Source organism: Lynx rufus, unplaced genomic scaffold (assembly GCF_022079265.1).
Source record: "Lynx rufus isolate CCGP_SWC_20201006 ecotype Redwood Valley unplaced genomic scaffold, mLynRuf1.p SCAF_6, whole genome shotgun sequence".
Taxonomy (NCBI): Eukaryota; Metazoa; Chordata; class Mammalia; order Carnivora; family Felidae; genus Lynx; species Lynx rufus.
This window is the reverse complement of record NW_025814878.1, coordinates 72311902-72336205: the sequence shown is the minus strand read 5'-3', so window position 1 is coordinate 72336205 and position 24304 is coordinate 72311902. Positions and strand designations below refer to the sequence as shown.

Below are 24304 nucleotides of genomic sequence, written 5' to 3'. Positions count from 1 at the left end.
TCAGGTAATGATCTTGTGGTTTGTGAGTTTGAGCCCCATATTGAGCTCCTCGCTGGCAGTGCAAAGCCTACTTTGGATCCTCACTCTCTCCTCTTCCTTTGCCCCTCCCCTGCTCACACTTTCTCTAACTGGAGTTAGATCAGATTTTTTTTAATGTTTATTTTTGAGAGAGAGAGAAAAGGGGGAGGGGCTTAGAGAGAGGGAGACACAGAATCTGAAGCAGGCTCTAGGCTCTGAGCTGTCAGTACAGAGCCAGACAGGGGGCTGGAACTCATGAGCCACCAGATCATTACCTGAGCTGAAGTCGGACACTTAATTGACTGAGCCACCCAGTCACCCCTTCTTTCTTTCCTTTCTTTTTCTTTCTTTCTTTCCTCTTTTCTTTCCCTTTCCCCCTTCCTCTCCCCCTCCCTCCCTCTCTTTCTTTCCTTTTCCTTTCCTTTCGTTCTTTCCAATCAGTTTCAATACTGGCTCCACAGATTAGTTAGAGCTTGGGAAGGTTATTTTAGGTTTGTCATTTATAAAATTAAATGTAAAAATAGACAATAGTATCAGCCGTTTTTATGAAGATTAAAGAAGATTATGTGAAAATTAATAGTGAACTAATTATGGATTGAATTATGAATCATAAACCAAAGTAAACTTTATATTTTAATATAAAATAGTTCAAATTTTTTTCTGTTGCTTCGTAGTTATCTTTGGTGACATACTGCTCAGTTTTTCTAGGCTTTGTACTTTGAGAAATTACAGTGGCTGTTTGTGGATTCTGCTCCTCTAATGTTGTTTTGATATGTAAGAATTTTTTATTTGTGCTTATAAGATATATTCTTTGTGCTTATAATAAGCTATATTCTTTACATGAACTAGCAATCTCTAGTAGCAATTATTCTTAATGTATCAGTGAAAACCCAGGGCTCAGAGAGTAAAGTGCCTTGGTAGTTTGTCTAATTCCAGAGCTTTGTATTTAATTTTGATGCCAGTGTAATCCAGAATATTCTCCATAGAACTCCAATTCCTTAGGGGTATTGCTCAAAATAATAATAATAATAATAATAATAACAATAATAATAATGAAGTTCACTGGTTAAATGAATTTAGTATAAATTTTAAAATAAAGCATGTTGGAAAGGGCCCTTCTTGCGAGTCTGCAATGCAGAATCTGAGGAATACTATAGTCTTGAACCCCGCATTTCCCAAATTAAGTTTACCACAGGGGTTTTAAGAAATACATAGCACTATTAGAATCACTCAGAATTAGCATTCTATTGAAACATTTTAGGGAGCCCTGCATTTAGCATATATTCTGCCCTATTTTCAAATACTTGATATTTCTGTAAACTAATTCTAATATAGCTTCACAAGAACTCCAGATAGTTCATTTACATGGCATTATAGCATCTTACTGATGAAAGTAATCCTGTGGCAAACTTAATAAATATGCTTTAGATTTATATAAACCCCAGAGGAGTAGCAAGTTTTACACCAACAACTCTGAGAACAAATGGTGTTAAAGAGAACATAAATCTCCTTTCTGATAAACCTGCAACTTTTCACCTTGAATCGTGTACTATCCTGAAAAGTTGAAGATAAGGTTGTGTTGTGGGGGCTGTATCTAACTAATGCAAAATAATTGTTTAACATACATACAAAGAATCAAATCTCAGTCACAACCTTTAATTCTAGTACTTTTTACCTATCTCTTCTTATATAAAGCTCTTAGAAACATAAAACATTACATTATTTTCTGCCACCTTCAGCTCAAATGTCACTCCCTATATAGAAGAGAATGTACTTGCTAGTCCGTGTCCTTGAATTTTACCTTCTATGCAGTAGCTATTAAATAAATGCTCGGTGATGAGTATGATGTTGATGGTGAAGGCTTTAGATACATAGTTATGGACATGTATCTAACATAAAATAATACTAAATGGCTCTTTTTCTAAAAGTTTTCACGTCTAATGATTGCAAAATGAGTCAAACACACTATTCTATTTTATTGCTTATTAGACTAGTCACTGCTACGTTATTCTTCTTAAAAGGTAAAAGAAAATTCATCTTTTCATTTCAGCCTACTGTTATTTCCATTTCACTGGGATTGGAAATAAAAGGAATACTAGAGTTCTAAAACTTGCATGTTTTTCTATTTTTATTGATAAATGCAGTTAGTAATTTGTTTCAAAAACTTTAGATTTTTTAAAAGAAACGTTAGATGGGGCGCCTGGGTGGCGCAGTCGGTTAAGCGTCCGACTTCAGCCAGGTCACGATCTCGCGGTCCATGAGTTCGAGCCCCGCGTCAGGCTCTGGGCTGATGGCTCAGAGCCTGGAGCCTGTTTCCGATTCTGTGTCTCCCTCTCTCTCTGCCCCTCCCCCGTTCATGCTCTGTCTCTCTCTGTCCCAAAAATAAATAAACGTTGGAAAAAAAAAAAAATTAAAAAAAAAAAAAAGAAACGTTAGAAACAATAGAGGATTTAAATGAAACCAGTGACATAGGTAACAAATAGAACTTTAGAGATAAATAGCTATAAACTAATTTTCTCTAAAAAATTAATTGAAATTAAAATAACAGTAAGTTTTAGGGGCTCCTGGATGGCTCAGTCGGTTAAGAGGCCAACTCTTGATTTCGGCTGAAGTCATGATCTCATGGTTCATGGGATTGGGCCCCACGTCAGGCTCTATGCTGTCAGCACAGAGCCTTCTTGGAATTCTCTCCCTCTCTTTCTTGTCCCTCCCTCACTCGTGCTCTCTCTTTCTCCAAATAAACTTTAAAAATAAAATGACAATGTTTTATATCCTCTCAATATTATGGAAGGAATGAAGAATTGAGTTACAATGACACAATAATTATTTTTAATAGAACCATCTGTAATTTCTACCAATAGAATACTTCAAAAGCGTTTAAAAATAAGACATTCAATAGTGTCAGGCATAAGTTGTTATGAATTGAACTTAATTATGCTTTTATTTTCTATCTTATTAAATGACTTTTTTCAGTGAGGGTGGATATTACTACTTCCTCTGTCATAAAGTATACAAAATATACTTTTGTAATATTCCAGAACATGTTCCACAGAATTTTAAGACTTACTCATTAAAGTTATACACTATATTGGAGCAAAATTTAGCTTGATTTGATGTTTATGACTTGATGTAAAAAATTTTTTTATTTTGCCTTCTAATTTTAAACTTGCTTATTTGGCACACAATAAAATGAAAACAGAAAAATAAAACTGATGAATGTACTTTGTGTAATTCTGTTTAAACATTTATCTATGTTTAAACATTATCGACCTACCAACTGTAGGTATGTTCATACAGAATGCAAAAAACCCTCACCCTTCCAATTCTTAAGCTAAAAATTTTGATACAATTCACAACTAAAAATTCTAAACTAATACGCCATCTGTTTCTATGAATCTGAAAGATAGTGCTTCATTTGGAGACTTTTATTAAACATTAAAATTTGGACTTTTGAACTCCTGGTCACCTGCAAAAAAGCTCTAATTTCTAATTTTAGAACACTTTTAAGATTCACATGTTCTTAAATCTTAGCCTGAAATGGTACACAAAACTGAAACCAATTTTTAAAATGCTTAGCTTTAATAGAAACCAACCCCAGGTACTGATAAACTTTACCTGATTTTGTTAACTTCCTGCTTTATTTAGAGTTACTTTCTTTATCGACTCATATACCATATAGGAACACCCAGCAATTAATATGTTTATTAGAAAAGGGTCTAATAAACCGACTGGGTGGGCCAGTCGGTTAAGCGTCTGACTCTTGAACTCAGGTCATGATCTCGCAGTTTGTGGGTTCGAGTCCCATGCTGGGCACTGTGCCGGCAGCGAGGAGCCTGCTTGGGATTCTCTCTCCCTCCTCTCTCTCTGCCCCTCCACCGCTATCTCTCCTTCAAAATAAATAAACTTAAAAAAAAAAGAGAAAAGGGTCTATTCAAATATGCTTATCTACTGCTGTAACTTTATGGTATATTTTGGTAATTTATCAGAATACACAGTTGTCTCTATATCATTTACACATCACAGCAGGATTCAAAAGTCTTTAACAAGTCTAAAAAATAGGGCTATGAAACAATTTTTAATATATGCAAATAATCTAAATGCTTATGTTATATTCCATCACAGATTTTTGTCTTAAAATATTTGATAGCTATAGCAAATGAAGATGGAGGCTTTATACTTGTGCATCTTTGGAGACTGGGGCTTATTTTATGAAGGAAACTTGGCTGAATAATTAGAGCTTTCATATTAACCAGGTTCAGTGTACTTGTTTTACAGTCTCAGATTTTAAGATCAAACACAAGTTAAATCAGTATTTATACTGAGCAAGAATTGTCTTTCTTTTCTATAAAGCTATCTATTTACTGTAGTTTTTAGTTTATAGTTAATTTTACAATTTTTAAATTATTGTAAAATAATTAGAAAAGCTTATAAGTCAATCCCTGCTAAAAAAGACTTGTACCAAAATAGTTTCTCTCTGACCCCAGCTCAAAGGCGATCATGTTCAGCTCTTTCAACCTATTTCTTCTTTATTTCAATGAGTTTTTAAACCACTTTATTGAGATGACTAACATGTAAAAAGCTTTACGTATTTAATGTATACAACTTGATAAGTCTGGTAATAAGTGTATACCTGTGAAACCATCACCACCTTTACCACCTTCAAGGTCATAGACATATCCATCACCTCCCAAAGTTTCCTCCTTCCCTCTTTAGCAGCAGCAGCAGTAGTCATTGTCATCGTTGTAGTGTGTGTGTGTGTGGGGGGGGGACGCGGTAACAGAAGATCTACTGTCTTGGCAAATTTTAAGTATAAGATCACTACTGTTTGCTATAGGTGGTATGCAGTAAAGTAGGTCTCCAGAACTTATGTATACAAAATGTTCTGGGCTAACTAGGTAAGGTACTCACACACAAAATCAGGAAGTGAGACCATGCTTTGTGGACTGCAACATAGGGGTGACTAGTAGGACTGATGAGCTGATGAGATGCTATTGTGAGGTAAGCCTGATGATACTGAATTGGCTTGGGCCACAAGAACAAAGCACTGTGCTGAAGTCTGCTAAAAGCTGAAGTTGTCAGTTAATCCATGGTTCCTGAAACTCCTCAGTATAGGTAACCAAATCTACTCTGAGAAATGAGAAAATTCTAAAAAACTCAGGATACGTGTGTTGGACCCAAAAGAGGTCAAACCGGAACCAGGCAAAGAGGAAAATCTGCAAGAACTAGAGCTTTTCTGTAGTTCCAGTCAAGTAATAAGTGGAGGCCATTCTGCTTTAAGTTTGATGGGATTCATACACATTTTGTCATCTTATACTGAGATTCAGTCTTAAGGAGAACCCCTGGTTTGATCAAAGGTGAAGCTTGTATTTGCTTCTTTTTCTTGTTATTCAGAGGTGATTTTGAAGAGGAGGCTGAAGATGTCTTTTCTCTGTCATCTTAAAACTGGAAGTCCTACTGCACACTAAATTGTGCCTTGAAAGTGTAAGTAAAAACAACTTACACCGCTTCCAAATCTTTCTTTTATCATTTCATATGCACATGAAAGGATTGCAGGTTCCCTTAATATTTTAGCCTAACTTTAAAAGAATACTATATATATATTTGCCATCTATTTCAAATGCCGTCTATTTTAAAAGGAGTGTATTTATAGGATCTTATTTAGGAGCTCCAAATGCATCCTAAACCAAGCTCCATATCTAAAGAAGTTTGTAAATATTTTGAAAGATACTTGTATTATATAAACTCATATTCACAACTTAAAAATGTATCCAGTTCTGGGGCACCAGGGTGGCTCAGTCTGTTAAGTATCTGACTCTTTGGGCTCAGGTCATGATCTCATGGTGGTGAGATTGAGTCCCATGTGGCACTCTGCACTGGGTGTGGAGCCTGCTTAAGATTCTCTCTCTTAAAAAAAAAAAAAATGTATCCAGTTCATATGCACATAGTGTATAAAAGACACATAAAGGGAGAGCTTATAGCACAAAATACCTGATTACTTAGGAAATGATCTGTCTTGGAGATCTGAAAATGAGTTTGGCCTTGTAATTTTTCCCCACACAGTTTCAGTATATACCATTTAACTTTTATTTTCTAACAGAGAATGTTACTAGGAAAAATTTTGAGGTATAATTGACTTATGTTAGTTTCAGGTGTACAACATAATAATTCATTATTTGCATATGTTGCAAAATTATCACTGCAGTAGGTCTAGTTAATATCCATCACCATGTTATCATTGCAAACTTTTTTTCTACATACAATATGTGTGTGTGAACCACAATTTTTTAGTCATTCATCTATCAATGGACATGGGCTAGTTCCATATTTTGGCTACTATAAAAATTCTATAAAAGATTTTTATTTTTCATTTTGTTAATGTGATATATCACATTGTTTTACAGATATTGAACCATCCCTGTAATAAGTCCCACATGATCATGGCACATGATCCTTTTAATGTATTGTCAAATATGACTTGCTAGTATTTTGTTGAAGGTTTTGTATCAATGTTCACTGGGGATACAGGCCTGTAATTTTAGTTTTTTTGTGTGTGGTGTCCTTGCTGGTTTTGGTATTAGGGTGATGCTGACCTTGTAAAATGAGTTTGGAAGTGGTCCCTCTTATTTTTCAGAAGAGTTTGATAAGGACTACTATTAATTCTCCCTTAAATGTTTGGTAGAATTCACCAGTAAAGCTGTCTGGTCCTGGAGTTTTGTTTGTTGGGAGGTTTTTTGTTTTGTTTTTTTTTTAATTTTTGAAAAAGACAGAGTGTGAGCAGGGGAGGGCCACAGAGAGGGCGACACAATATCTGAAGCAGGCTCCAGGCTCTGAACTGTCAGCACAGAGCCCAACGTGGGCTGGAACTCACCAACCTCGAGATCATAACCTGAGCTGAAGTCGGACGCTTACCCAACTGAGACACCCAGGCTCCCCTGTTGGGAGGTTTTTGATTGCCAATTCAATCTCCTGAATAATCAGTTTGTTCAGATTATCTATTTATGATTCAGTCTTACATGTTTCTAGGTATTTATCCATGTCTTACAGGCTTTCCAAATTGTTGGTATGTGTAACTTAGGTTATCCTTTGTATTTTTGTGGTATTAGTTATAATGTCTCCTCTAATTTTGTGTGCTTTTTCCCTTGCGAAGTCTTGCTAAAGGTTTGTCATATTTATCTTTTCAAAAATCAGCTTACTCTCATTGATATTTTCAATGGTCTTTTTAGTTTCTATTTCATTTATTTCCATTCCGATCTTTCTTTGCTGCTACTAATTTTGGACTTCATTTGTTCTTTCTCTAGGTGTTGAGGGGTAAAGTTAGGTTGTTTGGAATTTTTTCCTTGTTTCTTGATATAGGCATTTATTGCTATGAAGTTTAATCTGAGAACTGCTTTCGCTGCATCCTCTAAGTTTTATTATGTTGTATTATTATCATTTTCCCCAAGGTATTTTTTGATTTCTCTTTTGACTTTGACCCATTGGTTGTTCAGTAGCATATTGTTTAATCTCCACATATTTCTGAATTTTCTAACTTTCTTTCTGTGATTGACTTCTAGTTTATACCATTTTGGTCAGAAACGATGCTTGATATGATTTCAATCTTCTTAAATTTATTAAGACTTGCTTAGTGGCCTAACATGATCTATCCTGGAAAATGTTCCATGTACACTTGAGAAAAATGTATATTCTGTTGTTTCTGGATGGAATGCTCAGTATATCTTATTTTTTTAACGGTTATTCATTTTTGAGAGACAGACTGCATGAGCGGGGGAGGGGCTGAGGGGGAAAGAGGGAGAGAATCTGAAGGAGGCTTCAGGCTCTGAGCTGTCAGCACAGAACCCGACACGGGGCTTGAACCCATGAACTGTGAGATCGTGACCTGAGCCGAAGTTGGGTGCTTAACCAACTAAGCCACCCCTGGAATGTTTAGTATATTAACTGTTAAGTCCATTGGTTTAACATGCCATTTAAGGCCATTATTTCTTTGGTTTCCTGTCTGGATGATCTTTGGAAAAACTTTTATTTTCTTTATGGCAAGTTATAATTAGGACTAGTAAGTGGATTTTAGGGCACTTAAGAAAATTCAAAATCTTTTTTTAAAGTATACTAAATATTTGAAATTAAAAGAGAATTGTAAGCAATTTATACATATTCCCCTCTTGCTATCAATTAGTAAAAAGCCCTCCATTTGGTGATAAACAAAATTTAAGCTTTTAAGTTTCTATAGCAAGTATGTTTGCCACTCTCTTCCAGTTACCAGCCTTCTTTGTACTATGAAAAATAACTCTATAGATTATCAAGCCAAGCATATCTTCCCTTTTCTTTCACCTCCAAATGGCCCCTATACTGTGGTTTTTTTAAACTTTAGCATGCATCAGCATCCCCTGGAAAGCCTGTTAAAACACAGATTGCAGGGTTCCACTCCAAGTTTCAGATTCAGTAGAACTGGAGTAGAGCTCAATAATTTGCATTTCTTGCAAGTTCCCAGTAGTTTTGATACTGCCGATCTGGAGATCAAACTGAGAACCACTGCCCTATGATTATACTAAAATTTCCCCCTCAGTTTAAGAGAAAAATAAATAACATTTCTCTCCAATAAATTTTACTTTGTACTCAATTCCCTCTTCATCTCCATTCTGCAATTATTTCCTCTACGCCCAGCATCTCCAATCTCTGTATGCACTGCTTCCTTTTGCCTTCTTGATGAGTAGAGCTCTGTTTTTAAAAACACAAAACAAGTGCGCCAACTACCATTTTTCTCATGCATTTACTTATTCACTGCCAAATTTCTAGATAATATATCCTTGCACCAAAACCTCTACATGCTTTTCATTACTGAATCATCTCTAAATTAAGAGTCCCAACAGGGAACAGGTAGCATTCTCAACTTGGGCAAATTAATAAACTATAAAAGTATGGGCAGGATGTAGAAAAACTACAATGCACGCTGTAGTAACGTGAGCTATAATCAATCAGAGATGGTCCTTTGGAGTTCCTAAATCTGAATCAGTAACAGGAAACAACACCTCCCAGAATTTGGAGAGAGACTGCCCCATTGGAGCAAGCTGCCTCATGGCAGCTATGACATTCTGGTGAGGAGCGTAACCCGTAGCAACACCATGGAGGTGGAGACAGGAAAAAAAAATAAAGGTTCATTCTCTTTCCTCTTGTCAATATGCCAATATTATATTGGTGCTCCAAACTGCCTAAAGTTATCAAAATCCAGAAGGAAAATGAGCTGGTTGATAAAGTTCTAGACTTCAACCTCGTAAGACAGAATAGTAGAGAGAAGAACAGAGAATGGATCTGAGGTGCAAAGAGATAATATCCAGCACGGTCCAAACCTTTTGATCTTCACCTATTCTTGTCCTTTATTTAGGTAACAATTTCATTCTTCAACATAGAAAACAAAGTTCTGTAAACTGCCATTTCATAAGATGTTGGTATCAATTCAGTCATATTCTTCTCATTAACACATGGAATAATCTCCAAGATTCTACATGTGTTAGATGATAAAATACATTTCAACAAATTTAAAAGGTTTGAAACAATACAAAATAGGTTCTCCAAATTTAACAAAACTAAAGGATAGAGAAATTCTCAAATATTTTGAAATTAATATACTTTTAAATAATCCATGGTTCAAAAAAATCAAAAGGAAATTAGAAAATACTTTGAACTGAATGAAAATGAAAATACAACATATAAAAATCTGTGGAATGTAGGTTAAACAGTGCTAAATGGTAAATTTATAGCTCTAAATGCCTATATTTGGAAAAAAGATATTAAATCAATAAGCTAGGCTTAAACATCTAGAAAAATAGCAGTGAATTAAAGCTAAAGCAAGCAGAAAAAGTGAAAAAATGAAGACCAAGATTAAAACCAATGGAAAAAAACACAGGAAAAGATCAATGAATCCCAAAGTTGATTCTTTGAATAGATTGACAAAATTAGTATGATCAAGGAAAAAAAGAAAACAAAGACTACCAAAATTGAGAATGAAAATGGAGACCTCACCAGCAACCTTACAGAAATTAAAAGGATTAAAATACTGTGAAGAACTTTGTGCCAACAAACTAGATTTAGATAAAGTCCTAGAGACATAAATTATTGAAACCTACTCAAGATTTAAATAAAAATCTCAGTAGGCCTGTAACATGTAGAGAAATAGAAAACTCAATAATTAAAGATCTTCCCACAAAGAAAAGCCTACATCCAGTTAACTTCACTTGTTAATTCTAGCAAAGATTTAAGTAAGAAATACCAATCATTTGTAAACAGTTCCAGAAAACAGAGGAAGGAATACTTCTCAACTCATTTTATGAGGCCATTATTACATGGATTCTAAAGCCAGAATAAGATAACAAAAGAAATGAAAACCACAGACCAATATCCCTCATGAATTATAGAAGCAAAAAACCTCAATCAAGTATTAGTAAACCAAATCCAATGCCTCTTTTGAGGTGCTGTTAATGGTGCATTTCTTGACTACTGGTAAATCACTGAGCTGAATATTTTTGTGTTGTGCACTTATCTGTGTTACGGTTCAAGATTTTAAATAAAATACAAGAAAGAATAGAATGCCTAGTCTGTGCCTTCAAAGTATAAGTAGTTTAGTGAAAGATAAAGACTAATAGAAAGACAAAAATAATGGCAAAATATGGCAAATACCCTAAAAAGTATAAAGTGTTAAAAGGAAATGGGAACACAGTTAATCCATGTATATACTATCTTTTGTTTTTCTTTTGGTGGAGTATGGGGAGGAAAAAAAAACAGGAAAGAGTTTATAAAGAAGCAGAATCTGGGTTGTGTTAATCATGGATAAAGAGAATTTCAACAGGTGAAGAGAAAGAAAAATTTAGGCAGAGATCTGCATGAACAAAGCAAAATCTATTTGGGAGAAATATCAGGTCAAGTTTGGCTCTACCACCACATGTAGAGATTGGGGAAAAAAAACATCATTGGAAGGCCAAACCGAGGAAATATGCACTTACTTGAAGTGTAAAGGGAGTGACTTAAGTTTTCAAAGCAGAAACAAGACCTATGCTCTGGGGCTATTAGTTTGGGAATTAATAAGTGTATTGGGTTGGACAAGGCAGATGGAGAAAGGGGTAGCAGCTAAAGACTAAAGCAGTGGTTCTTAACCACATTCTTAACCTTTCAGGAGGAGTTAGATCAAAACGATTTTCATAACATGTCATTTGCCTTTTTCTGTCTCGATCTCTCAAGTTTCCAGATGCTATATGACAAGTGACATTGCAACAGATTGAATGCAGAAGCAGATCAAACCAGGCAACAAAGACCTAAACCTGAAATACTGAGTCATATATTTTTATATGTAAAAACAGAAAATGATTCCAATGTCCTTACTAATTTTGTTTTATAAAAATATTCTCATTAAAAATGTTATTTATGTTTACATAGGATGGTTTCTGGTTTTTAAAGGAACTGAATTTTTACAGTTTTGACTTTGAATGCATTAAATACAAATAGATGTAACACATAAACAAAAGCTCTTTGGAATTCTCAATAATTTTTATCAGTATAAACCTTTGGTCCTGAGACCAAAAGGTTTGAGAATTTTTGTAAAGAAAAAAGGACATAAAATGCAGTAGTAGTAAAGAATGAAATGGAAAAGATTAAATAAAAGATATTGCAGAGACAGAATCAATAGGAATTGGACAACTGATAAATGTAGGGGTCAAATGGGGAAATAGAGAAAGTAGAATCCAAGAGTTCAGCCCAAATGACTTAGAAGAACGACAAATTGAGAGATAAGGAAATAGAAAAGATCAGGAAGTTGGGGGTGTCAAGAATTCAGTTCTGACACAAATGAAATGCCAGCCAAGTAGAGAGATGACATGTAAGAAAATACAATACATAAGGTCTTAAAGATCTAGTTTGATGGTCATGTGGATAGGAAAAACCAGCTTGTTCTGGTATCTTACATAACTGAGCATCATCACTTCAGGCAAAAAAGATACACATAAGCATTACCGTAAATCTTGGATCACTGGTCCCAATTCCTTGGTAGAAGGTTGTTGTAGTTTGTTCTGAAAACCTCTCTTAAATTGAGAATTCTGGAAAGCTTCTTTCTGGATTACATTTATCTTTACTAAGTGCTTTTTTATATTTTCTCAGTCTTGGTTAAATTGTTACAGACAATTAGCAATTTCTAAGAGGCACAGCTGTAGGGGAATCGGACTGAAAGAAGACCTCATTCTCATTAGTCACTTTCTCTGGAATTCATTTTCTTCAGTTTATCAAATAGAATCTGCAGGGTTAGTCTATTAGGCTTCTTCAGATCTAAAATTTTACGAAACAGCTATTAACACCCTTATGAGCAAACACATATACCCCAACCTCCAAAAGAGTTACAGAACCAACTTAGATATTAACTAGCAATATTTCTCAACTGTCTCTGTCATTTCTATATAGTAGAGAAGTCTTAAATTTGTTTTAAAAGCTATCTCTTCTGAACTTTGAGAGGTCCCAAATCCTAGTATTTTGTCAAAATATTTGACTTTACTTGACTGCTAGAGTTGTCAACTCTGCAAGTTTTCAGGATATTCTTTTTTTTTTAATTTTTTTTTTTTCAACGTTTATTTATTTTTGGGACAGAGAGAGACAGAGCATGAACGGGGGAGGGGCAGAGAGAGAGGGAGACACAGAATCGGAAACAGGCTCCAGGCTCCGAGCCATCAGCCCAGAGCCTGACGCGGGGCTCGAACTCACGGACCGCGAGATCGTGACCTGGCTGAAGTCGGACGCTTAACCGACTGCGCCACCCAGGCACCCCAAGGATATTCTTATTTTATACCCCCACCTCCACATAACCATCACCTTTCCAGGCTAAAGAGTTCTAGGATTGTTTTGGTCCACCTTAAAAACCTCTCCATCCCCTGATCCTTTAAATTGTCAATTTCTAGATTTTCTTCACTATTAGGTCTTAAAGTCAAGGGATTAAAGATGAATTATTATAGGCAGAATATTATTTTAGGGGAAAAAAAAAGCCTTTCACTTTCCTGGGCTTTTTGGTGGTAAAGTATTAGGTTACTATTTTCACGGAATTGTTTACAGAGTTATAGTGCATAGTAGTGCTTCTCTTTCATTTTATTAGCAAAAGAACTCTTTTTCCCAATGAAATTTCATATAATACCTTATAATACCAAATGGGCCATACAGTCCAGTGCTCTGATGGAGGTTCGTAAAGGTCTGAAGCTCCACAGACTCAGTCAGCCTTTGTCCTTCCTTCACATCCCATCCAACAAAGATCCTTTATGGTGCTTCCTATAGGCAACGTGGAGTACACCACGAAAACCATCCCTTTATAGCATCTTTAAATGTTAAAGATGCCAATAAAGAGCTTCGAATGAAATAAATCCATTACTTCAGAAGGCCTCTTTACTGCAGCTTCAATATAAAATCCATTTTTTTCAATGTAGTCAAACATAAAACTGTTCACAGATGCATCTTAGGAAAACCGCCTTATTTTAAGCAATCAAGGAGTGAATATACAACATCAACTTATTACATCTATTGTATATCAGGTAGAATAATTAATAATTCCTCCTATGGTAGATGTCAATATAGTATATCAAAGACACATTAGCAGTAAAATAGATCGATTATTTTTTATTGCACATTTGCTTACAAATTTACTGTTTTCGGTGAGCTAAATCTCAAGTATTAAGTTAATTTCGGCCATATTTCTATCAACTGAATTACAGCAGTGACTTGCCTCTATGTCCCCCTACGATTATGTTTCAGAAACTAGAAGATTAACCTTCCCAATCTGTCTAGTTTACTAGAGCACACATTTAACATTTGTTTTTAAAAATTTTAACCACTCAAAAACAAATAGCATACTGTAAAGAAACAATGTTTATGTCTATTTATATAACTCAGGCTCAGAGAACTTCTGATTATATAATATTGTAAAGGGTCTTCAAAACTGTTCAATTCTTATATGTATAATTAAGCATTTATTTTGGAAAATTTTAACATTTTGAGAAACTGATTCTCTCACAATCAGGCTTTTATAAGGTTTCCCCTCCCCACCAAAAAACAACCCACAATGGCTCCAAATTTTATAAAGGAACCATTATCTTGGACTACATTTCAGAATAGTAATCATATTCTTTTCTCACTGGACTCTGTAGTTTAATGCAGAATGTGCTGTACAAATTGAAAAACTATGGCATTCGAGCAGTCTAAGCTTTAAATAGACCTAGAACATGATGGCCTGATCAAAAAAGACCCAAGAATGGAAACAACTACTGTAGCGAATACAAATTTTGGCCATTAATGGATTAGAAATAATGGCTGATGCTCCTACTTTAAGCTCATCAATATCACATAAAAAAAGAAGAGTGACAACAGACATTTGGCAAAATCTACTTATTTATCTCAAATTCTCATGGAAACTTATTTTTAATGCCTCACTCTTAAATTTTACACTTCAATCACTCGTATTTTTTAAGATTGTTCAGAAGAAATAATTCTACTTAATCTTAACCAGTAAGTTTTTCCTCTCACACATTTTTACATAAAGTTACTAAAATCACAATTCTGTGGCATTTGTTTTTAATCATACAAACATTAAATACCTAAACTTCAGTAATTATATCCTTTCTTATTCTATCTAGAATGATGTTACCAAATTGTAAGAACTCTTTTCCACAGCTTTTCTTTATAACAATCATGATTTCTGAAAAAATGCATTTCAACTCCACAGCAAATTAGCATCCATGCTTATTCCACATAGGTACTGCTAATGGTCCCTGTGGTGTCCTTTCAATAATGACAAACTCATCAGGGTTTCCAAATGCCTCATAGAAAACCAACAGATCTTGTATCGCATGCTCCTCGATCTGAAAGAAGGGTGGAAAAAAAAAAAAAAACAACAAGACTTGCTTTACTATTTTAGAAGGATTATATTAGCTTCCCAATTTCCTTTTGTGGAAGTACCACTTTTTGTGAATACAATGCAGCAAAACTAGGTATCCTGCTATCCCCTTGGCAAGAAGGATTAAGGCCTAAATTAGAATAATCAGATACCTACCCAGCCTTGAATTTTAATCTTGAGCAGAAAGGAAAAAAACAAAAAAACAACAAAAAAAAAAAAAAAAAAAAAAAACCACCTGAAAATAGTTGTTGGAATCCATTCATTCCAGTAACTTCAGTGAGATACTGTACAAGTCTTCTAATTCTTGCTTCTAAGCTCTCTGGGGCAACTGTGGGTCTTACCTGTTTCTAAGCCTGGTTCTCAAGTCTTTCAACTAAGTCTGAGGAATTCTAATAACCCTCTAATAGTTTCCCTTTCCCTTAAGTTTGCCAAAGTTGATATCTGTGGCTTACAACCTAAGAACACTTACTGACACAGAAGCTGGGTGTAGAACTAGATATTGCTAAGTTCGTTATCGATCACTTTTAAAAACTAAAATGGTCTAAAGTATCACCAGTGCTAAAAAAAAATGAGCTTATGATAATTGGTTCTAAGTTAATTATCCTGAATACTTCAACTGATACCTATTGAGTGCCTCAGTTTAATTTTATGTTTACATTTTAATGTAATAAATATATGCCCCTTTGCAATGAAAACAAACATAATTTTAAGACATGTGGATGATATGTAATGTAGTTCTTCCCTAAATTAAGTCCATTATAGGCAACTTACTTACCTGAATCAAAGCCAAGGGTTTTTCTCGACTTCTGATAAGAGCTGCTTCCTGCTGTAATTCTTCTTCTACAATAGATGCAAAAGTGACGGGGGCTACCATGGAAGGAGCAGTCAATGAAGAAGACAGCCAGGGACTGAAAGAATAGTAACAATGAGTTTTCATTCATCTCCCCAAATTTTGGCATATAAAATCTCCTCTCAAATACTCTTCCACATTTTTTCCCAATGACCTACAATTTAAGGGGACTTGGAAGCTTTTGCATTCTCTTTATAGAATGGTAAGGTGAGAAATAGAAGAAAGGAGAGCTAATACTTTATTTGGATCAGTGCTGCAGAGATCAGTGCTGTAGAGATAACTTTAGAAAACACCAATAGGTGAGATGGAGCAGAAACAATATAACTAAACAGAAAGGTAACTAAAACTGTGGAGCAGACAGTAGTTAGATAATACATTCTATTCAATATCATACTATTCCCAATGTCTTAATATTATCTTTCAGTGCTAAGCAACAGCGTAGCTTTGAAGGCTCCAAAACTAATCAGTTAGCCTTGGGACTATCCAGAAGTGGTAAATCTGAAATATGGTTGCCTTCTAGTCCTGGAGTACCATGAGTGGAACATCTGCAAAACAAATGCCAAAACTGGAGATTAAGACCTCTAGTAATATTAGCAAAACTATTAATAGAAATAAGGAGGAAGAATTACGAATCCCTGAGTCAGGTCAGATTTCCCTTTAAAATTATAAGTAAAAAACAAAACACAAAAAAACTATACTCATAAAATCATGTGTATAAAATACCACAGAGGATGATCTTGCAAGAAATGGTCTATTTTTATAATAATATTCATATAAGCATTTACTATTATCAAACATACATTAGGAAATACAGAAAACTTTGTAAATAAAGTTCCACATTAATAGTTTATGAATAAAAGTGAAAAATTAGCACTGTTTCAAAATACATATAAACAAGATAATTAGCAGCCAAATTCTGTGAGCAACTATTATAGTAAATACTTTGATAAGCCAGGAATTAGAATATAGAGATCATATCTTATATTTCTATCCTATAAGAACTCACAAACTAAATGAGGAAAAAAACATAAAATGACATAGTATAGCAGAAAATAATTTAGTATCTAACAAGGACTATAAAAATCAAAAAAGATTTGGTTAGGGGCACCTGTGTGGCTCAGTCGGTTAAGTGTCCGACTTCGGCTCAGATCATAATCTCACAGTTGGTAAGTTTGAGCCCCACGTTGGGCTCTGTGCTGACAGCTCAGAGCCTGGAGCCTGCTTTAGATTCTGTGTCTCCACCTCTCTCTTCCCCTCTCCCCACATTGTGCTCTCTCTCAAAAATAAACATTAAGGGGCGCCTGGGTGGCTCAGTCGGTTGAGCGTCCGACTTCGGCTCAGGTCATGATCTCGCCGTCCGTGAGTTCGAGCCCCACATCAGGCTCTGTGCTGACAGCTAGAGCCTGGAGCTGCTTCGGATTCTGTCTCCCTCTCTCTGACCCTCCCCTGTTCACGCTCTCTCAATAATAAATAAACGTTTAAAAAAAATTAAAAAAAAAATAAAATAAAAAAAAAACATTAAAAACATATATTTTTTTTAAAGATTTGGTTACTTGAGAGGGCTTCATGGAAAAGACAGTAACGGGGTACAGGATAAGGGGGGTAGGAAGTATTCCTGTAAGGGAAAAACTTAACAAAGGTACTACAGAGACTGGCCTAATTGTAGAATTTTACGGCTAGAAAGGTACCCTAGAGATTATCTGGATTTATCCAATGCTCTCTTTCAGGAATGAGCAAATGTAGGCCTAGACAGATTTAAAAGAAAGTCAGAGAATGAACAAACAGGGCCTAAAATATTGACATCCTGATTTGTTTATGCAGTTACTGGGTATGTGTAGCACTATGGTGCTGAAAATCTGATTAAAACTCAGTCTCTCCCCTCAAAAGATTCTGGAGGAGAGATTTAAAAATCTATGTAAACAATGATGAAAGAACATGAGATAAAACAATTGATACCTGTACCAATATGTACTAAGTAGTATGGATTCACAGGAGAAACTGGTATACTATGGATGAGGGTATATGCTGCTGTCTTCACTGAGGAAACTGCATTAAAGCTCAGGAAGGTGGCACTGACCAGGGTTTTTGGTAGTACAGATACATGAATAGTAAAAGATTCTGGTGGCTTAAGTAAAGGTAAGTTGTTCTTTTCAATAAACAGAATGATAGGCTTAAGAGTTTGGATGCGATTAAAAGGGATATAAAGTTAATAAAATGAACTAGTAGGGCCAGAGTACAAAATGCGCTGAAAGCTAAAATGTTCAGACCTGAAGTGTGGGCAAATAAATTTACTAAGAGTATTTTCATACACATTATCTCATTTAATCTTCGTAATACTCTGTAAAGAAAGCAGCATGTATTATTCCATTACACTGATTAGGAAACTTAGACTCAAAGAATATTACATAATTGCCTTATTCACAGGTTGGGTAAGTAGCAGGGACAGCTGAAAGCTGGTCTTTTTTACTCAGAGTACAGTATGTTTTCCATTATCACAAATGCCTTTTTTCTATTATTCCCCTTAGTTTAGAATACATTCCACTACAAATATCTTCTTATTCTTTAAGGATTGGCTCAAATATCACCTCCTCTCTACTCCTAAAGCACTTCAACTACTATTACAGAACTTTACACACTGTGTTATTATTATTTACACACCTGCCTTAACTGCTCGACTAGTCTCTCAAGGTACACACTGTGCCTCATTCATGTTTGTCTCTCAGTGTCCAGCAGGACATGTGGAACACAGTCATTTGTAAAAATATAATTAGGAATAATGAACTGAATCAGAAAGCCAAAGGATTTTAAGTATGAGATAAAAACTACAAAATAAATAGAAAAAATTCTACATTCTGATGGAATAAAGAGGTACCTTAAAGACTAAATGCAAGTTCCCATGGTTAAGTTCCTGGAAAGGTTCTTAGGAAAAAAAAACAGTCCTAAAGTCAATAAAGTCAGTCCAAGACTGGAGATTAGAGGCCTTCTAGGGGCACTGAAGCATAGCATGGAATAAACACAGATAATGACTTAAGTGGTGCTCAAAACTCCCTCTGGGGGCGCCTGGGTGGCGCAGTCGGTTAAGCGTCCGACTTCAGCCAGGTCACGATCTCGCGGTCTGGGAGTTCGAGCCCCGCGTCAGGCTCTGGGCTGATGGCTCAGAGCCTGGAGCCTGTTTCCGATTCTGTGTCTCCCTCTCTCTCTGCCCCTCCCCTGTTCATGCTCTGTCTCTCTCTGTCCCAGAAATAAATAAAAACGTTGGAAAAAAAAAAAAAAAAAAACTCCCTCTGGTATCTGGGGATCAGCTAAAAGTGTTAGACACTTGCAAAGAAATGGAAAAATATTGTGTAATCAATTATTATTCAATTAAGTAAGAAGCAACAGCTACAAACTGTCTGTGAAAATGCTATGATACTGGCTAAAACAAATTGAGTATCAGGACTACACTATCTTATACAGGCCTTATTAAATCAAAGTTAGGCAAATCAGAGCTTAAGTATAACAACTCACCTGTATAACAGATTTTATAATACATAAAGTACTTTCATATACATCATCAGATATAAGCCCTATAATAAACCTGTATGACAGGCATTGTTGTTCTCATTTCATGTGATAAAACTGGTTCAGGAGAGGTTCACAGAGGGCTACTATGTTAGACTGAAACTCAAATCTGTTTTATAAGATGGTAATCCCAGAAGTCTTTCCATTAATGGTTTTTCAATGGATAATCTCATTAGTTATAAATTTACCCAAACAACTGCAAGTCCATGAAAATTTCATCTTAGAATGAAGCAAAACTGTTAAACAGAACTCTGATTAAACAAATATCAAAACATGCTAAGTTTCCAGATAATAAACACAACATTATTAAGCTTTAGGTATTTGCAAAACAGACATCTCAGTAGACAATCTATAAAATTTAGCCTTTTGAAAATAAAAGCAACATTGAAAGGCTGGCTAAAATAAAATCTTCTTTCAGAGATTTTTGTTCAAAGAACGTTAATCTTGCCAAATTTAGACTTTGAGAATAAATTACTTCTTACTCATACAGTTAAAAAAATTCTGTATTAGCTTAATTATAAAGATTTTTACGTAAGTTTAGAGCTGATGTAACAGTTTTTATCTCACAACTAGTTTTCCTAACCAATAAGAAACACGAGATCAGTTTCTGCCCAGAATTACGTAAGGGGGTGTTTAAGTGAAAGGAATATGAAAGAACACACAAGTAACAATAAACATAAATTACACAAACCCCTTTTCTACATTTTAAAATCCCCAAATAACATTGCCATTCCTAGATTTCTCTAGCCTCGGGGGGAAAAAAATCACAGTTTCTACAATTAAAACAAGATGTAGGATTTGAGGAATTTCCTAAGATGAGTTCCATCATCCCTGCCATGAAAATTCCCTAAAGAATCATAGCATTTCTGCTTCTTGCCATAACACTGTTTCCTCTATTTACAGTACCCCCTCTCCTCTCTTCTTTTAAAAACCCCATCCTATGTTCAAAAGCTTGTGGCAATGCAAATAGATCAATATTTTTCTAATACTATTCATATGGCCATACATATAATGGTCAAATATTTGGCACTGAATAAGAAAAGTGTTTATGAACTAAACACATCTCCAGCCCATGGCCATTTTTTCCCCTTCTCTGAACCACTCATCTATCACTTAAATCATATATTGCCTTGTGACTTCATATTATTATACTGTACTCCAATTTCATTCCTGACCTTTAATTTAACTTCCATGTAGTGCCTATATAGACTTACCAAGTAGATTTCAAATACATTTAAGGGACTAGGCCTGTATATAACACTTTTATATATACACATAATAGAGGCTAGCAGAATGTTGTTCATATATAATTTGGTGAATTAATATTTTACTTCACCTGTTTTATTATTTCCTTTTTAAAAAGCTCACTTATGGTTACACATTTTCTGTGATGAAATTAAAAAATGAAAGTCAAGCTATTTTACTTGTTAGTGATCAGATAAAACACAGTGCTCAGTGATAACTTATAGCTATTTAAAACATTAACTTCCACTTACCAAACAGTCAAGCTATGGATGGCATGACACTATTATACACTCCTTTACAATTTCCAAACCAGTGTAACAGCAGATGCCATTTTTCACAATTAAGAGCCTTGATGTTATAGCACACTCTAGTGATCAACTATGAAACCACAGATTCTCCATATTTTGAGTTCTATGACAAATAAAGACTTACCGAAAGAAAATAAAATTTCAATCTACAGCATTAATATTCAAAATGTAAAATTATTACAAAAATGAACTTAATGTTCGTATCTTACAATTTATACACCTAAGGCACATAACTCATTTATTAGAAACAAATGTTACTTGAAACAGCTACAATTTTACCTCATTTATTCATCTTATTCTCACTGAGCACCTACTACATGCTAGAAAATAAGCGTTGGTAATTCAGTAAGGAGCAGCGATCAAACTTCTCTCATTGAGATGACTCTCCTCTCCTATGCTTTCATTGAATATATAGTTGGATATAAAAACATTAAAGTATTTGTAGGTGAAAACACTAAACAATGAATCACACTAATAACAACTGTGGAAAGTGTGATGAATAAGAAATGCTATGGGAACACATAGAAAACTGACGCAGGAAGGGAAGTCTGACTTCTCCGTAGAATATGACTGAATAGAGACTGAAAGAAGAATCAGAGTCAACTAGTCAAAGGGTAGGCAGGTGGCCAGAAATAAATGGCATTTGAGAAGAGAACTAGAATACAGAGATGTTAAAAGAGAAAGATAAGAGGCTGGCAGGAGCCAGACTATGTAGGCCTTAAAGGCCATATACAGATTCTAGCTTTCACCCTGCATTTCAGTAAAGAATATACTGGCTCAATATACTGGAGGAACGTAAGAAAAGCCATGGCAAGTACCAGTTAGGCTACTCAGGTGGCCCAAGTGAATGATCACAGTAATATGAACGAGGGAGAAAACAGTGAAGACAAAGTTTACTATATGATCTGATAAATTTTCAAGATCTAAAAATGACATGTCCTAATGGTAGACTAGATATTGGTCAGGAAAACAGAATGTTAAAGACTTGCAAATGCCATTTACCAAGGAAGAAAACTCAGGAAGAATGGGCTTTTTAAAAGAGAACTTTTGTCTTAATTTTAAGCTAAGTATTATGATATACCTTTTTGTTTCCAACTAACCATAAAATATTCCATTCTTCTCATTAAGAACTGGACTTTATATATGCATTTTTTATTTGAAATAGAATTGACAATGTCATCTTAGCTTTAGGTGTACAACTGTAATTCAACAGTTCTACACATTATGCTATGCTTAACCACAGTAAGTGTAGTCACCATCTGTCACCATACAACATTATTACATATTATTGGCTATATTCCCTATGCTGTACTTTTCATCCCCATGACTTACTTATTTTATAACCCCAAGTTTATACCTCTTAGTCTCCTTCACTTATTTTGCCCATCCTCCCAACCCTCTCCCCTCTGGCAACCACCAATCCATTCTTTGTATTTATGTCTCTGTTTTTGCTTGTTTCTTTTGCTTTTTTAGATTCTGCTTATAAATGAAATGATATGGTATTTGTCTTTCTCTGATTTCTTTCACTTAGCATAGTACTCTCTAGGTCCATCCATATTGTCACAAATGGCAAGATCTCATTTTTCTTTATGGCTAAGTAATATTCCATCACACACACACACACACACACACACACATCTTCTTTATCTATTAATCTATCTATGGACATTTATGCTGCTTCTATACCTGGCTATTGTAAAAAATGCTACAATAAATATAGGGGTGCATATATCTTTTTGAAATAATATTCCTGTTATCTTTGGGTAAATCAAGAAGAAAAAATCTGGAAAATTTTTGGAAGAAAAATCAGGGAAGGGGATGTTTTTTGTATATATTTAAAAAAATTTTTTTAACATTTTATTTATTTTTGAGACACAGAGAGACAGAGCATGAGCAGGGGAGGGGCAGAGAGAGAAGCAGACAGAATCCAAAGCAGGCTCCAGGCTCCAAGCTGTCAGCACAGAGCCTGAGGCGGGGCTTGAACTCACAGTTTGTGAGATCATGACCCGAGCCAAAGTCGGACGCTTAACCGGCTGAGCCACCCAGGCGCCCCATGTTTTTTCTATATTTTTGTTTGATTTTATGAAAGGGGCATGAGAAAAAACATTTGGTTTTGGACATAAAGTTTACAGTATTTCAGAACATCTAAGTGGGATGAAGATATCAAGAAGACAGTTAAGTAAGTCTGAAGCTCAGATGATAGTTGTGGGCAGGTGATAAAATTTTTGAATCTTTATAGCTAATAACTGAAGATAGAAGCTCATGAAATAGTGTAGAAAGAATATAAAGTGAAATGAGAAGATGACCTGTAATTGAACTTCAAGTAGAATGAGTCACAAAAAAAAAGTTCATGGTTTTGGCAATATGGAGGTCACTGCTGAACTTCACCTCAACTGTTTCAGTTTAGTAATGGGACTGGAAGCCAGACTGGATTAAGAAGTGATTGGGAGCTGACAGCCCTTTTGAGAAATCTGGCTGTGAAGGGAGTAAGGGATTGGTAATGATAGGACAACTGTTAGAAGAAAGCGTGGGAGATGACTGAGGGATTGATTACCTCACCCAGACCACAAGAGAGAGATTTGAGCATATTCAAAACCAGATGGGAGGTATCTACCTAAAAGGAAAAAGGCTGAATATCCACAAGAAAAGAAAGGGATAATTAGCAGCTTAAGGCTTTTGAAGTGGAAAGGAGTTAAGATGCCAGCACAGGTACAAATACTAACCTTAGATAGGAAAAATAACTCTTCCAGTGCAAAACAAGAAAGGAGGAAAAAAAAAAAGAATACATGCAGATGCAGATTTGTGTTTCATATTAAGAAAATAAGGAAGTTACATGTCTTTCTATTTAAAAGTGGGTCTACATCACTCATCACACAATTTACAAAAACCAATGGTATTCTTATTTCTTTTTATTATTGAAAAAGACTATATTCAGTTTTTAAAAGTATTATGATACAGGATCATTACTGAGTATAACAAAAGCCAACTTAAAATTTTTAAAAACCTGGGATTGAAAAACATGAGAGATAATGATTTAAAACATCTGTTTAGAATCTGTAAACATACACATTTATGAAATATATAAACAAATGCATGTGTATGTGTACAATGGCATTCAAATGAAGTTGAAAATAAACACTTTTACTGTGAGAACTTAAGAGACTGTTACTTATGAATGGAATAAAATGTCCTTCCCTCAACATTGTTAAGAAAACACCTTATAAATACTGAATAGTTTGTCATTTTCAGTGTACAATAAAATGTTCACCAAACATTTGTTGGTATTTTTTTTCTGAAATACATTTTTTAAAACTAAAAATATACAAATACTTTTAATACACTGAAGGTCATTGGCATGTTAACTTCTATTGCCAGGTTCATTCATTCTTACATCAATTCAAGAATAAAATTTCTTCT

At 34.9% G+C, this 24304-nt stretch overlaps 1 protein-coding gene and 1 long non-coding RNA gene across 3 annotated transcripts in view; one reads left to right on the top strand and one right to left on the bottom strand.

Moving 5' to 3' along the window:
* Positions 1-24304, top strand: part of LOC124528125 (uncharacterized) — a 98805-nt gene that overhangs the window by 57077 nt on the left and 17424 nt on the right. The window contains exon 2 of the long non-coding RNA XR_006966097.1: positions 5410-5499. This is a non-coding gene — a long non-coding RNA (uncharacterized LOC124528125). The remainder of the gene's footprint in view (positions 1-5409; positions 5500-24304) is intronic.
* Positions 13402-24304, bottom strand: part of IBTK (inhibitor of Bruton tyrosine kinase) — a 92326-nt gene continuing 81423 nt past the window's right edge. For both annotated transcript variants that reach the window (XM_047101499.1, XM_047101500.1), the window contains exons 27-28: positions 15699-15831; positions 13402-14888 (exon numbers count right to left, since the gene is read on the bottom strand). In XM_047101499.1, the coding sequence (XP_046957455.1) occupies positions 14757-14888; positions 15699-15831 (265 nt within the window). In that variant the 3' untranslated portion in view covers positions 13402-14756. The remainder of the gene's footprint in view (positions 14889-15698; positions 15832-24304) is intronic.